The sequence below is a fragment of the Protopterus annectens genome, chromosome 5.part1 (genome assembly GCF_019279795.1).
Source record: "Protopterus annectens isolate FY-2018-M chromosome 5.part1, PAN1.0, whole genome shotgun sequence".
Classification (NCBI taxonomy): Eukaryota; Metazoa; Chordata; order Ceratodontiformes; family Protopteridae; genus Protopterus; species Protopterus annectens.
This window is the reverse complement of record NC_056736.1, coordinates 344,434,188-344,451,129: the sequence shown is the minus strand read 5'-3', so window position 1 is coordinate 344,451,129 and position 16,942 is coordinate 344,434,188. Positions and strand designations below refer to the sequence as shown.

The 16,942-nt window shown below is 40.8% G+C and overlaps 1 protein-coding gene across 1 annotated transcript in view; it reads left to right on the top strand.

Annotated features, from left to right (window-relative positions):
- Positions 1–16,942, top strand: part of INPPL1 (inositol polyphosphate phosphatase like 1) — a 1,746,155-nt gene that overhangs the window by 915,134 nt on the left and 814,079 nt on the right. Inside the window, exon 13 of the mRNA XM_044073026.1 lies at positions 6,237–6,354. Within this exon, the coding sequence (XP_043928961.1) occupies positions 6,237–6,354 (118 nt within the window). The remainder of the gene's footprint in view (positions 1–6,236; positions 6,355–16,942) is intronic.

Genomic DNA, 16,942 nt, shown 5'->3' with positions numbered 1-16,942 from the left:
CTGGACGTTATAAACAGAGGCTACAGATTTCATTTTCACACTCTCCCAAAAATGAGAGGCATGCCAAACCTGCCATACAATCAAAGGGCAGAGGCACTACTACAAATTTCAAAGCTCATAGACATGAAAGCTATTCAAGAGGTACCTACTCATGAACAAGGTCAAGGTTTTTATTCCAGGCTATTTCTGGTACCAAGGAAAGGAACCGACTGGAGACCCATTTTGGACTTATCCATCCTAAACACATTCTTACTCGTACCAAAATTCAAGATGCTCACATTACAGCAGCTTCTTGCCATGCTGGGCAAGGGGTTTTGGCTGGTAGCATTGGACCTCAAGGAGGCATACCTGCATGTCCCTATCAGACAAAGCTGCAGAAGATACCTCAGATTTCTTGCAGGTTCAATCCACTATCAATTCTCTGCATTGCCCTTTGGCTTATCTATTGCGCCCAGAGTATTCACGAAATGCCTGGCATCAGTAATTGCCTACTGCAGACTTCAAGGGATACAAATTTGGGTAAATTTACCCTTATTTGGATGACTGCCTGATCCAAGCAAACAGCAAGCGTATACTTCTGGAACATCTGGCTTATGCAACACGGTTACTGAATGCTCTGGGATACACAATCAGCAAAGAGAAATCCAGGCTAACACCAGCTCAGAAAATAACTTTCCTGGGTGCCAACTTGGACACAAACACCCAGATGGCCTATCTTATGCCAGAAAAGCAGAGGCAACTAACTCAGTATTTCAAAATGCTAGCAAATTGTACCAGGCTTACTGCAAGGAAAATCCTGCAGGCTCTGGGCTTCATGGCATCTTGCATTCTTTTAATCCCATGTGCAAAGTTGCATATGAGGAAACTTCAGTGGTACCTAAAAAATCTATGGTCTCAACACAGCCACAGTTTGGAAACAATAATACCAATAATTCCATGTTTGCAAAAGGAATTTCTATGGTGGGCTCAAGCATGTCAAACAAACAGGTCTCTCATTCTGCAAGCCTCAAGCAAATCAAGTCATCACAACAGACGCCTCAGATTACGCCTGGGGGGCACACATGACAGACAGGTGCATTCAGGGCAAATGGTCCCAAAAGGAAAAGCACCTTCACATCAATCAAAAAGAAATGCTAGCAGTGATAAATGCAATTACAGCTTTCAAGGACCTCCTGCATCCAGGACAATTATTGATAAGGACAGACAACACCACAGTTATGTGGTACATAAACAAACAAGGAGGAACACATTCATACCCTCTGTGCAGACTAGCCATGACACTTTGGAACTTGGCACTGGAATGGCAAATCGAGCTTCAAGCACAGTACTTGCCAGGTTTGGAAAACACGCTGGCAGACAATCTAAGCAGAAATATGACAGATCCACACGAATGGAAGTTGCATCCTCAAGTGTTTACAAAGATAATCCAAGCGTGGGGGAGGCCAGACACAGATCTCTTCGCCTCCCACAGAAATCATCAATTGGAAAAGTTTTGTTCAAGGACCTTTCATCCAAAGGCCTGGAGAGTGGACGCCCTTTCATTCAGTTGGACAGCATGGACAGTTTACGCTTTCCCACCTCTGCCTCTTCTGCCCAAGGTGCTCTTGAAAGCAAGAGCAGACAGACCAAAGATGATACTGATTGCTCCAGACTGGCCAAGACAACACTGGTATCCACTCCTGAGGAGCCTAACACATACTCCTCCCTGGTCCCTACCTCTAATGCCTCTTCTGCTGACTCAGCACAACTACAAAACTCTTCACAGTCAGCTGAAAACACTCAATCTCGCTGCATGGAAAATTCCTTAACACCTCAACAGACCTTACTCTCCAAAGAGGTACAGGATGTCATTTTGGAGGCCAGAAGGCCATCTACTAGAAAGGCTTACTCAGCAAAATGGAAGCGGTTTTGCTCTTGGTATGAGAAAAAAGGCCAGGACCCTACAAAACTAAATTTGCCTCAGGTATTACAGTATCTAGCTGAGCTGCTGAACAGTGGACTCTCATTTTCCTCCATAAAAATCCATGCCTCAGCCATTTCTGCAGAATTCTACACGGATCCACCCTTATTCTCTCACCCACTCTTGACAGTTCCTCAGAGGGGCTAAGAATATAAGACCACCAAGGAAACAACCAGTGCCAGCCTGGGATCTTAATTATATTCTAGAAAAATTAACATTGCCTCCCTTTGAACCAGCTGCCTCAACAGATTTGCAACATTTGTCCTGGAAAACAGCCTTCCTTCTGGCCATTACCTCAGCTCGTAGGGTTTTGGAACTACAAGCCCTCATGGCTGTATAGCCCTTTCTCATTTTCCATCAGGACAGGGTTTCCCTTCGAACCAACCCATCTTTTATGCCTAAAGTGATATCCAGGGTAGCTTTAAATCAAGCCATACACTTGCCTACCTTTTACCCCAATCCTCAAAACAAGGGGGAACGGCTGCTACACTCTTTAGACATCCATAGACAGCTACGTTATTACTTGGACAGAACAAAGCCTTTTAGGAAATCACAACAACTTTTTGTGTCCTATGCTGTAGGAGCTCAAGGGAAGCCAGTGACCAAACAGACAATTTCAAAATGGATAGGCCACTGCATACGGTTTTGTTACTCCTATCATGGAAAATCAGTCCCTACAGGCATCAGATCCCACTCCACCAGGGCCACAGCTACCTCTACAGCCTTCCTCAGAGGAGTCCCTACCAAAGATATTTTGGAGGCAGCCACTTGGAGTTCTGTACATACCTTCACAAGACACTACCACCTGCCTTTATATTCCAAAACTAGAGCAGGCTTTGCTACTGCTGTGTTGCAGGGCATTCTGGCTCATCCCAGTTCTACCTAGTACCTACCACCCTGTGCATAGCTTTGGGATTCTACCCATATGTTATTACTGCAGCTGTATGCACGATGAACATAGTACAGTTTTGTACCTACCATAAATGTAGATGTTTGAGTGCTAATACAGCTGCAGTACAGATTTCCCTCCCTCCTTCCCCTCTTGGTAAAGGCTTAGGACCTAACCCATCTTCATACAACCTGTTTGGGTTATCCTTCTATGGTATATTTGCTTGCAACTACTGTTTTTTGATTACATTGCATTGCATGTATATAAATATAATTTATGTATTGCCTTCCTACTGGGGGCACCTGACATCTGGGGCAAGAAAGACTGAAGAAAATGGCGTCGGCTGTGTCTTATATACTTCTGCCTCGCTGACATCAGGAAAGGAAGCGACAACAACCGACGACGGACCTAGACTTTGGAATTCGGCCGACCGAGGGACCGCCTGACGGCAGAGAACCCATATGTTATTACTGCAGCTGTATTAGCACTCGAACATCTACATTTATGGTAGGTTCAAAACTGTACTTTAGTTCAGATCTTCCTTGACTATAACTTCCTGGCTGGCTTTCCTAATATGTTTCATACAGCAACTTGTATAGACAATTGCCATTATGTATATTGTTGTATATTTTGTATTGTCATGTGATTTTTTTTTTTCCTCTGTGTAGGAAGGCACAGTATTTAATTGTTCCATCATAAGATCTTGTGTTATTTCTCTTAAATTTCTCTGCTGTTAGTCCTAGTACTTGCAGTTTTATGTTGTATTTGGTGAGGGAGGCTTTCTCTCATTTCCATCTGAAAGTGTATGCAGGCCAGTAGGTTTAAATACATAAACTTAAGAAACAAATTTTCAGTTTGAGATTCCGTGAAATTTTTCACAAATTAAGTTACTCCTGCAGGTTGATGTTCTATAAAGTATAGGATCTTTTCATACCCATTGCAGTTCATAACCCAGTTGTGACCTGTAAATACTCAAGTTTCTATAGTGTCAGTGGTTCTGCTGCTGCTGTCAATTTTTATTTCATTTTATTTATTTCTCTTCTCTTTGCTGACTGGATAGGTGGAGTGGTCCAAAGACCCTTTTTGGCCATGACCTTGGCACATGGGAATAAAGAAACGGACATCACGTATACATAACAGATACAGGTGTTAACAATATGTGTAGTACAGGCAAGTAATGAAAATCTGAAAGCAAATCTGCATGATGGACAAAACGTGGGATTTTCTTACATGTTAAAGTTAAAACAGAGCAACAATTGTTTGAGCTAAGATTATGTAAAACATAACTGAGGAGGATAAAAGCTTATGTACTTTATAGACAAAGAATGTGCTCACATTCAAAACTGTGAGTGATTGTTTCACATTGTAGCGGCTATGACCAGAGCTACAGTTATTTGAACTAAACAGGGTTATAGGTTCATAGGTGTGTACTAGGCTAATGGCCCTGGAGCCTTTACCAGTCTAGCCCATAGGATTACTCTGGCATCATACCATCTGACCTTAGTTCCTAGTGCCTCTGTCGAGTAGAGCCACTGGAGTGATCCCCGGGGTGAATTTTCTATTTCTCATCCACTTATCAAGATTCCTCTTGAAGAGGGGCAGTGAGGTGCTCTATTTGACATGTATGGGAAGTCTGTTCCATTCTATGGGACGTCTATTCCATGTCAATATAACTAAGAAAGATAATAGTCTGTGTGCCTTATATACACAGAATGAGCTTACATACAATAAGTGTGTGCCTTATAAGCAGAATATGCGGTAGGCATTATATTAAATCGTATTCTTACAATACTGTACCATTGGTGTATGTCAAAACAGGTGTTGTATTTATACTTTAGTGGTCAGTTCATAGCTATTAAGCCCCATTCACCCCGTTCATACCCCACTTCCTCATTCAGTCCTAGTTTTTGAGACCCATAACAAGAAAAATGACTTGTTTGTGCATCTGTCACTCTTATTGATGATAGGTTCATAGGTAAGTACTCGGCTAGCTGCTCCTGTGGGCCATATTAAGCCTGCCCATTTTCCCTTTTGGTGCTTGAATTAACCTATCACATTTGTTGTTAGATTGGCCTTACCCATCCCATGCTTTATAGTTGTATGTTATTCCTAATGAATATAACAGGGATCATACCGTAGATAATTTGAAGGGACCCATCCTTTGGATAAAACATTTAGGAGCTTATCTGTTGCTTTTATTGCTGCATTCATTTGATATTTTCGCAGGAGCCATGCAGATGTGCAGCTGTTTTTAGGAGGTGTCTACGTCAATGTGAAGTATGTCCACATTGATCATTTTCTTACAATTTGACTTAACCAGTGCTTTGGCACAAGTTTTAAAACACTGATTCCCAAGGTGGTGATGCGTAAAAGGTTTACTGCAGTGTATTGATCGTTGAGTGCTTGATTCATTGTTTCCTTTCTTGCATATTCTTTCCATATTGACAGTGAACCTCTGTCTACAAACACTTTAAAACTATAAGCAGAATGTAACAGTCTGCATTTACTAATATTGCTTTTATCAGACTTCAGTCCTTCAAATGGTAAATGTTTAGGATCCTTGTTCTGTTTTACCATGATAAACTTCCTTCATTTGTTTTAGTCGCACTCTTCTGGGATGTTTTTTTTAGCCTAGCAACCTTCTTTAGATACAGACTTCATCCATATTCTGAAGTCCCATCTTCATTGCTGAGCTGTACAAAGCATCAGGTATGTCTTAATGCAGACATTTCCCCCAGATAAATGAAAAGGCTGCTCCTACGGCTGTATCTACACATAAGATAGAATCCTTTGTGATATACTTAACGTTTTATCAAACCTTTCTCAGCAGTAAATTCTCAAACATTTGCTTAATTCTATTCCTTTCTAGTTTGTGTTTTCCATTCACATAATTTATAGCTATGAAGGTGCATTTTCCAGATCACAATCCATTTTTCCCATGTCTTGAGAGCCCCCTGAGAACAGAGGGCAGCAGTCCTCTTTTATAGGTTCTGGTAATCCTTAATAACAATAGGATAAATGGTTGCGAAAATGGTGTGTAGTAGTTTACCAATTAAAACAGCAAGAACTTTTCAGAAGGCATCCATGTGTGAAAGTAAAAATATTCTGATTATGTAAATGATCCAATTGGAGTCATCTGCTGTATATTCAGGTCTCTCTGTTGTGTCTTGTTTTAATTTGCTGTGTTTAGTTTACAGCAGTGAGGTAAAAAAGGAAAAAAAAAATATTTTTGTGTTTAGTCCAAATGTCATATGTCAAGAAATAATCATGCTGCCCTGTTCACATTACTCTAGTACCTGTCTAAAATCAAGAATGCTTTTTAAGAGATCATGTTTTGAAACTGTTCCATGTAGCCTTCACTCAGCCTTCTGATTTTATCTTTTGCAGGTTGCAGTGCAGTCACTCTGGAGCATTAAACTGGCTGTTCTGGTGAAGCCTGAGCATGAGAACCGCATTAGTCATATCAGTACCTCCAGTGTTAAAACAGGAATAGCCAATACTTTAGGTAAGCTAGTATGTTGTGGTGCATAGTATCCTTTTTTTTATTTTTCCAAAGAGGAACTGCAACAAGTTGAACCTTTCAGCAGACTATTTTCCCAGTAGTTTATTTGCTGAATTGTTTGAGTAATTTCATTATTTTGGCCGTTTCCTTTCTCTTAACACATCTCAAGTCCAAATCATATTAGGATTGTTTAGATTACCATGAAGTCGTCGAGAAGACAAATGATCTGTTCATAATCTTTGAGCTGCAAGGCAGAGCTGTACTTGGACATAGAATAAGGTTGTTTGCTACTTGATTATGAGTTCTTTGTTTACTGTAAGTTAAAAAAACAGAGCGAGGAAGTGTGAGTTTTTCAAAACAAGTTTGTGATCTTCAGTATTTTATACTTGTTACAAAGTACATAGTTTATTATGAGTACAATACACAGATATAAAAGGACAGATAAGTGAAATATGCCAGTCTCTCATATTCCTTTGTCTTATTTGGTGGCAGTGTTACTTGCCCCCCCCCCCCCCCCCACCAACACCCACACACACAAATACTCCCCTAACTGCCATTGCAATTCAGATACACTGTCAATGGTGTTAAGTTTGCAGTTACTTTGATAGACACATTTATAGCATTTGTTTTGTGGAAGAATTTTATTGCAGCATCCAACTTTATGATTATTTTAGTATGTGCTTTTGTAGCTGTTTAGATTTCGAAGTGTAGCACAGTCGAGTTGCCTGTGTATCATGGATGTTAAATTAAAAAACAACCCATCTCTTCTCCTTTTCACTGGTATCAAGTGATAGCTTCCAACCATAGAATCCCACCTGTGTTAGATGAAAATAACCTGTACGAAAGTTGGAAAAATAAGGTTATGGTTTGAACTCTGGTTACTGAGCTTGGAATATGGAAAACCTACCACTGCAGTTGCTCTGTTGTCTACTGACAAAAGACATTGCAGTGGAGCCCAGCCCTGTGGCTTAGAGGGATGAAGCCCTGAATACAACCAAGATGAACCATGATCAAGTAGTGGATTGTGCTCAGGAAGAGCTTGATGAGGAAGGTGGGAATGAGCAGTTTCTGCTGTCTAACCCATCCTAGGATGGGGGACTATTTTCTGAGGTGATCAAATTGCTGTATGACAGCAATAGGTACAGGCCCAGGGAACTTGAGTTTGTCATTCCAAGCCAATGGTGATATGTTTTGTAAGACCATGAGTAAGCACTTGCATGCTCGTGGTGGGCATAATGATATAGGTCTTCCTGTCAGCCACTCAGCCACCCAGCCACCAGGGGGTAGGGTTTATGGCCTTACTACAAATCCCCTAATCATAGCTTATTTGACGTCTCTTCAGAAGGGGAGTCTGATGGTCGGTAGATAACAGGGGAGACAAAAGATTCTGAAGTGGAAATTTCAGCAGAGGATTTGAACATAGGTGAAGGAATGTCCACTTTAGTAACTGGGCATGATGCTGAGCTCTTAAAAGAGAAAATTTAGAATTTTTGAGACTGACTCTAAATTTAATCAGGTTACATAACCAAGTCTGTACAATGATATAGTCAGTGTGCGTGGGTATAATGTGAAATTCCCAGAAGCAGTGTTTGCTTTCAAGTTGTTAGATGCTTAATGTGAAAGATAGCATTAACAGCATGTACTGCAGAGCTGGATCTTGCACCAGGAGACATAGGCAGTTGCCTAGGGCTTTGTGGCTGGGGGAGGCACTGCTTGAACATTAACATTTTAGTTAGTTAAGAATATAAAAATAAACTTTTTAACACTGCAATGGTGGCATCTCCTTTAAGGAGAACCATCCTTGTGTTGCACACATGCCAACGTGGATGTAAACACATTCTACACTTGCACGTGGAATTTAAAGTAGCAGTTCAATTGAGAGAGAAAGTAAGTGCATGTGTGTTTAATTTAAACTATAGCCTTTCCATTCATTTCTGTATGAAAGAGAGAGAGTGTATGTCTGTGCGCACCTGTGTGTGTGGGTATATATGTAATTTAAACTAGCCATTCTGTTCATATGAGATAAAGTGTGTGTGTTTAACATACCTCTCAGCTGTCCAGATTTAGCTTCATAGTTTTGTTCTGTTTCTAATAAAATTTGTAGTTTTCTGGCCAATCACAGAGGACTGAAGTCACAAAATAATGACATATGTATGAGTTTCAGACTTTATATCCTTCAGAAAATGCAAGCTAACACAAATCTTGTTATTCTAACAACTTTCTAAGTTAAAAAGAGCAATATTTAAAATCTGTCCCTATTTTTGGCCGATTGTATCACCATTATTTTAGGCTTTGTCTAGGTTTCTTGTACTAAGAGTTTGAAAGTGGTATGTAATGCCCTAATGTGGGGGAGGGCACAGGTTAGTCATTTAACTTGATCAGGCTTGACCCTGTAACTCTGGTTACAGGAGTCAGAGTATGAATCCTCTACACCGGCTACCAGACTGCTGAAGGAATTGTGCGCTTCAGTGGAGACAAGAGTGCGACTCCTCAACACTGACTACTAGTCTGCTGAAGAAATTGTAAACTTCAGTGAATGCAAGAGCCTGAATCCTCTACACCAACTATCAGACTGCTGTTGGACTTGTATGTTTGAGTTTCAGTGTATTTTCAGGGGATTATGAGTTTGTTCATTTTCATGGAATTGTGAGTTTCAAGGGAAGAGACGTTGACTGTTGCTTATGCTCTCTGTTTTCAATTTGCAACTTAACTGTTTTGTTTACCAAATGGCAGTCACTGTTTCTGCTGTAGAATTTGAAAGCAGTGTTAGTAGCATAATTGCCTTTGGCGCAGAAGGCTGTAGATTCTACTGCCACACCATGTAGCTGGATTGCTGATATTGCAGTGGCCATTTGATTGCCGATATTTGGTACATTTTAAGGGGGAGGATAGGGTTTATGCAGTTCTCAGTATGTCCTTTGTATGAGATGCCTAGTAACTATGAACTTGTTGTCGCTTTGTCAGTCATTCCTTATTGCAGTATTACCAGCTTACCAATTCTTTTTTAATGTAACATAGGCAATTAATTCTTCTACCAACTCCTTTTCCCAACGGTTCTTGGAATTCATAAATTCCAACGCCCTGGATCAACTAATCCATTGTCCCATCAGGAGCTCCAATATCCTAGACCTGGTCATTACCAACATGGGAGATAGATGCTCCACACCAGTGGTCACCCCCTCATTGGTCAGGTCTGACCATAAGCAAATCACCCTTGACATCCACATCTCACCCCCACCCCCCAGTAAGGAAACCTCCTTAAAAAACTTCTCCAAAGCCAACTTCAAGCTACTGAAGTCAGAAGTGGCAAACTTCACAACACCCACGCAGACGGGATCTGGAAGATCGACTGCAGAATCCTACCCTAAGGCACTGTACGAGCACATCCACTCGTGCTTGAATCATGCCATCCCAAATAGAACCAAGATGCTCTTCTCCAAAAAAAGGAAGCCAATCTGGTGGTCCCCTGCTATAAACAAACTATACAACAAAAGGAAGAAACTGTTTCAAAAAAGAGGAAAATCCCAGGATGCAAAAGACTCCCTCACCAGCCTCAGTAAGAAGCTGAGATCCCTCGTAAAATCCTCAAAAGCTAGTTACGAAAATAAAATTGCCAAAGATTCCAAAGACAACCACAAGGCATTCTATAGTTATGTCAATAATCTAAATGGCAATGCTCAGATCTGCTCTGAGTTACAACAGAATGGCATTAAATATACTGATCCCAAGGATATTGCCAATATCCTGGCAGATCGATTTAGTGCCAACTTCACCCCACTCTCACCCCCCTAAAGGGCCCATCTCAATACCAAAGGACTGCTAAATTCCGATAATCACAGCCACACAGGTAGAAACCGTACTCTCCAAAGCTAAGAATACAGCATCAATGGGACCAGATGACATCCCAGGCTGTGTACTACATGAACTACAAAATGAACTGGCACCTCACCTAAGTGTGATGTTTAATCATAGCCTCACCTCAGGCTTCGTGCCCACTGAGTGGTGCACAGCTACAGTTATCCCGCTCCACAAGGGAGCCTCCTCCTTGGATCCTGGGAACTACCGTCCCATCAGTCTGACAAGCCTGATTTGCAAGGGCATGGAACCCATTATCATGGAACTTATAAACAAAGACATTGGCAACCTTCAAACACTAGACCCCACCCAATTTGGGTTTGTGAAAGGCCAATCTTGTCTCCTGAATCTGATTGACTTCTTCGAATCGGTCTCCAGAGCTGTGGACAAGGGTAAGGCAGTCCACACAGCCTATCTGGACCTCGCCAAGGCCTTTGACACCATCCCCCAGTCTGGAATCATAGATAAACTTACTAAGCTGGGCATAAATCCTACGTCACTCGATGGGTTGCTAACTGGCTTACTGACAGAACCCAGACAGTAAAAGTAGCTGACTCCAAATCCAGCTCCAGACAAGTGACAAGTGGAGTACCTTAGGGTTCAGTCCTGGGACCACTCTTGTTTGGCATCTACTTCTCTGAAGTACAGGCCAACACTAAGGGACTCTGGCTAACAAAGTTTGCAGATGACTGCAAACTGGGAGCCATTATTGAATCCACAAATTATGTGGATATTCTACAAAAGGGCCTTACAGAAACAGATGCCTGGTGCCACAGCCATGGGCTCAAGCTTAATGCCAAGAAATGTATAGTTATCCCCTTTGGAAAAAAACATGTACCCATGAATTACCACATAGGTGGCAGGACACTAAACATCGAAAGTGTGATGAGAGACTTAGGGACACAGGTGGATAGTGGTCTCACTTTCGATAACCACATTGCCACAACAGTCAGGAAATCCTTCTATGTGGCACACCTCATCACTAAGAGCTTTTCATCCAGAAAAAAGTAGGTAATTGTCCCACTGTACTCATTCCTCATTAGACCCATTATAGAGTATAATGCCCTGTTTGGTATGTACCTCACAAGACATCTGCAACAACTTGAAAGGCCACAGAAATACCTCACTAAAAGAATCACAGGCCTAAAGCAGATGCCATATACTGACCGTCTAAAAAAACTCCAACTATACTCTGTGGCATATCGTCTACTCAGAGGCGATCTCTGCTTGACATACAAGGCCATGTCAAACCCTGAGCTGTTGGACATGCTCCACTTAAAGAAATCCCAATCCCTCAGAGCCACACGCTCCAGGGATCTAAACCTTGTCATCACAATGAACAAAACATGCTGGAGGGATAGGTTCCTGATCCAGAGACTCTCCATACTCTGGAATAGACTGCCCATACATATCAAGCAGAGCGCCTCTTTGGCCCTCTTCAAAAGGAACCTTGATGATTGGATGGAAGATAGGAAATTCACCCCGGGGATCATATCAATCTCCCTGCTAGACAGGGGCCTGGAGAAGTAAATATTATCGTGGGAAGAAATATTCAGGGAATTGTTATGGCTAGGCTTGCTAGTAGCAACCTATGAACCTATGGCACTGAATTTGTAGATGAAACACTGAAATGTATAGCTGTTTGCCAATAAGCAACCTGTTCATTAGTTGCAGATCTCTTAATGCAGAATTATTCAGATAACTTTTATTTCTGCAGAAATTGTGCTTATTGACTGATATTGGTGGATTGTAATGACAGACGTTTCAGTGGCCGTTTGTGGTTGAAATTTTCTGAAATGGGTAGTTTTGTCATTATTGGGTCATACATTTTGTTTCATTGCTTACTGGGGGAATGTTCAAAAGTGCAAATTTAAATACAGTCTAACAAGTTGCACTGTATTATGCAAGGAATATAATTTAATACAATCAGGAAGGTGAATCAAAGAACACATGCATGTATACATAGCCCTAAAAATGTGTGCAAAGAGTCTATGGTTTGAAAACGGCTCAAAGGTAAATTTAATCCCCCATTGATGCATTTTCTTTGAATGTGGGTTTTAATGCCATTTCAATGAATGTGGGTTTCAAGGGTAGAGAAGTTTACTGCTCATGCTAAGTCTGTTTTCATTGTGAGACTGTATTGTTTGTTTAGCAAATAGCTATCAGTGTTTGTGCTATTTTATTTCAATATCTGCAATCATTGTAGGAGAAGTAAGAAAACAGTATGCACATTGACAGTTTTGAACAGTGTTTATAGTAAATGGAGAGAAATAACCAAGCAGTAGAATGCTGGAATGTCTGGGGAGGGGGCTGCTGCTGGGGGGGGGGATTAGGGGGTTGCTGCAGGAGGGGTGCTCTGGATGGCCCCAGTCTATTACGTTTCATAGAACCCCATTTGACCATGATCCAGCTCTGATGTACTAACCTTATGTTTCCCTCAATTAAGTCGGCTTTAAAGTGGATTTCCAAAGAAAAAGGTTATCAGGCAATGCATTGGACATACATTGGGATATGATGTATTTCACAGAGCAGATTCAAAGTAGCAAGTTGGGCAGACAAAAGAGCTCAGTGAGTCTGCCATTACCAAGTATGAATCCACTAGTATGACAGGAGAGATCTAAATGTGCTGTATGTCAGAGCACATATAGCTGAACATAAGGCTCTCTCTAGACAGAGGTGAAAAATTTAAAGCAATGCAGGAAAGCAAACCCTCTGAAGATACAGAAAAAAATCAACATTATTTTTATGAAGAACTGGCTTCTTGTGTAGAGAATTTTGTAGCAGAATTTTTTTGGTTCAGTTATGCTTGATACTACATACAAATACCATTTATGATGAAAAATGGTTAGACAGCTTTATCTGTAAACTGAGCTAGAATGATTTAGGAAAGATATTGAAAACCGACACACCTAATAGGAGGACTTTTTTGTTTGGAGATTGAAAAGTAGTGCAAGCCAGCAAGAGTCTGAAAATACCAACAAAGACAGGGCAAGTTAAGTGTGACATTGAAACCAAAATAATTCCTTTTGAGTTGACCTTTGTTGCTAAGGCATCCACAATGATAAGAGAAGTCTTGAACATGGAAGTGGCAAAAATCATTGATTTTTAAATGACCAGTGAGTCATGAATTCACTAGCTCGAGATGTACTAGTGGTTTAACAGGTAGCACTCATCCCTTTGACGTTAGAAGATCGAAAGAGTCTGTGTTCTATTTCCACATCAGGAGCTTGGATTAATTTTCAAATACTTATACTGTAGTGCAGTATAAAGAGGTGGGTGATGAGTTCCGGTGTGCGCCATTCTTGGGATGAGATATTAAACCGGGTCCAGATTAAAAGGAGGACAAATGGGGCAAGTGCTGTTGCCACCCCCCCATACAGGGTCCCACTGCACTTTAAAAAAACCTGTCATCAGGAACGAATGCTTGTTGTGTACAAGCTGCTGTCTCTTATGTCTCCACTCAGTAAAGCTGCTTGTGGGTACTGCTGTCAATGCTCCCCACAAGTGACAGTCAAATGCATTTTCACCCCAACAAAATTTCTTCCATCCCTAACTCTTCAGTCATTTAGATCAAACCCTGTGTACAACTTTTCTTTTATATTTAAATGCCATCAGATAAGGTTAGGCTTGAAATGTATTGAATTGAGTAGGAAGTGCAGGAACAGTTCATGTCAGAGCCAGGACAGTGATGACATTTTTCATGCAAATGTGGCTGCATTGGTTCATTTTCCTAGTATTTTTTTTCCATAAGCTGACAAAAAAATATATAAATGTCTTTGTTTTGTGTTGCTGAATAGTCTGCTGACCAAGAAGTAGCTGCAATAGTGAAAGTAGTGTTGGATAATATCGCATGATACTATGCTGAATAGCTAACTTGAAGCATCACCTAGATTTTCTTTCTGTATAGAGAGCTGGATAGAAGATATGCTGACTAGTTTTTTAAATGTCCTGCTGATGTCCTTCCATGTCACTGTTGCAGTACTCTTTACAATAGGGATCCCCTGCCTAGGGCAGCTCAACGTCTGGCCAGTATATCAAAGCCTTTAGATTGTAATGGGTATGCCGTACATCACACATATGCTACCCTCGCATGGCTTAGGGCATAAAGGTGATGTCTGGATGTACCATCCTCAGAACTTCTTTGCTGCCAGTCCAAACACCATCTTCGATTGTCGGTCTGAACAGGTCTCCTGAAATTAACTGTGGTATGATCCCAGTTATTCTCATTAAGAGTAATATATAATTATCGACCATGGGTTAGGTAAGGCCAATCTCTAACCAAATGGGATAGGTTAATCCAAGCACAAAAAGGGAAATTGGGTAGGCTTCAAATAGTCTGGAAGGACAGCTAGCCTAGCACATACCTGTGAACTGAAGAAGAGTGTTCTATGTTTGACTGTAGTTTATTCTTTTACAGCATTAACAGTAAGAAATTTAGTGCAATGGGGAAGTATACATGTCAAATTATTGGTGATGCTTGCCCCACTCTGTATGTCTGATGTTTTTGGAAATTGACTACCTATGGACAAACTTTTGGATTTCATGCTAAATTATTTATTTGTTTGGATTCTGACTTTGAATATTTACTTGCTGCTTGCATTTATGTTGCATCGCTTGGATTTTTGAACTGTTCCAGATTGATGTCTTTTGCAACTTTATCAATGGTGTTGGTGCCGGAGTTCTGGAATACTATGTTTTGTCCCTGTTTTGCTGATGAGCTATGTTTGCCAAATGAGTACCCAATGTAATTCTACTTACTGGTTCATTTATTTTTTGCAGTGTGCAGGAGCCTATCACAGTGATATAGAACCATTAGTATTTTGCAACTTGTTGCTGTTTTGGACCATTTTTTCTGAAACAGTGTTCTTACACTATATATTGACTTTGTTTGTGTTAGGGGAGTTGCTGAGTTTCTGTCTCTATTCTCTAGTAGACATGTGTCCAAATAAGTATGTGGCTTCTAACTGAGCCTTGGGTTAACTAATAAACTTTGTCTGGAAATTTTTGTGGATATTTTCTTGAAGCAGCCATTCTTATGCAAGTTCCAAATTTGTTCAAGTTAGTATACCCTAATGGATTTGCTGCTTTGAGGACTCAGCTGTGAATCTGTCCACTGTTGATTGTCAGCTTAGAGCACTTAGTTGACACTTCATGTCTTTAAAGGGTAATTTGCATATATCCCATGTTGCCTCTAATACAAGAGGTTTAAGGAATCGCACAGTGCAAAGTCTAGCCTTGCTAGATTTTTCTTTTGGTTTTTACTGATTGTTTTTTTTCTGTGTGACCTTTTTACTCGTTTTAGTTCGTTGGTTGGGATATTTTGCAGATACCCTAATGCTTATGGATATCAGTTGAGTACAACAACCCTGTTTCTAAAGGTTAGCCAAACATTCCACTTGTGCTGTGCTGATGATGCCATAAGAAGGTGAAACATGCATGGCCACACCTAGTGGGGTTTGTCTTTATTGGCCTTAATTTGCCCATTAATAGACTTAAAATGAAAAAAAGTTATGGACCTTCAAAATTGCCATATAGCAGAAACACCTGATGTTCTTAAAGGGTCATTTGTTATATCCTATGTTGTCTCTAATACAAGAGTTTTAAGGAATCACATAGTGGAAAGTCTAGCCTTGCCAGATTTTTCTTTTGTTTTTTACTGACTGTTTTTTTTTTTGTGTGTGACCTTTCTATTCATTGTTTTAATGCATAAGTCCAGTGGAAACAGCAGCAGAAGGAATGTAAAGCAGCTTTTGACACAGAAATGCACCACATGTTGACGTACTTCTTTATTTGATGTGTGCCAGCACAAAGTGTTTACTGGTTTTAAAGCACGGAAGAACAGAGGTATACTTTGCTTCTAGCCTCTGCTAGGCTGCGCTGAGTGTGGTCTGCTTTTAGAATTGTTAAACACTTTCTCTCTACCCCCCACCCCACTTTTTTTCTCTTTATTTTTAAATTGTAGCAAATAAAGCTCCATGTACTGCAGATAACTGTATGGCTGCACAAATTGTATTTTAGCTTTCAACATTGTGGAATGTTAAGCTCCTACACTTTTTCATACGTTCGTAGGTGTTTACTAGGCTAACAACCACAAGGACCTTTTTAAGCCTAGCCATGCATCCCAGATCTGTGACAAATTCTGATACCCTTGATAAGTGTTAAGCATGGACCTGGGAGATGAACCATTTACAGGTTGCCTGTTTGCATTAGAGACATAGGTGCCAAACCAGGGATGAATTTCTGGTTTCCCATCCAGTTGTCCATGTTGCACCTTAATTGGGTTAGGGAGAAACTCTGCTTCACATAGATGGGGATTCTGTTCCATAGACGGGGTAGTCTCTGGGTTACATACCTGTCTCTCCAGCAGGTCCTATTTATATCACAGGCAAGTCTTAAGTCTTTAGAATGGGTAATTCTTATACTGTTTGTCTTGTGGATATCCAGGAGATTCATCAGAGTGAGGTCTGACGATGCTCTATATGCCAGGCATAGATCTCCCCTCAAAAGCCTGTAGGAGACCGAATACAGGGATAAGGCCTTGAGGTGGTCTGCATAGGACATATTACTTACCCCCTGTATTCTTTTAGTGATGAACCTCTGTGGACATTCCGTTGTTGGATATGCCTGGTTAAGTGCATACCAGAAGGTGCATTGTACTCAATGATAGGTCTGATGAATGCCGAATACAGTGGAACAATGACTTCCTTGGACTTAGATGCCATACCTTTATTTATAA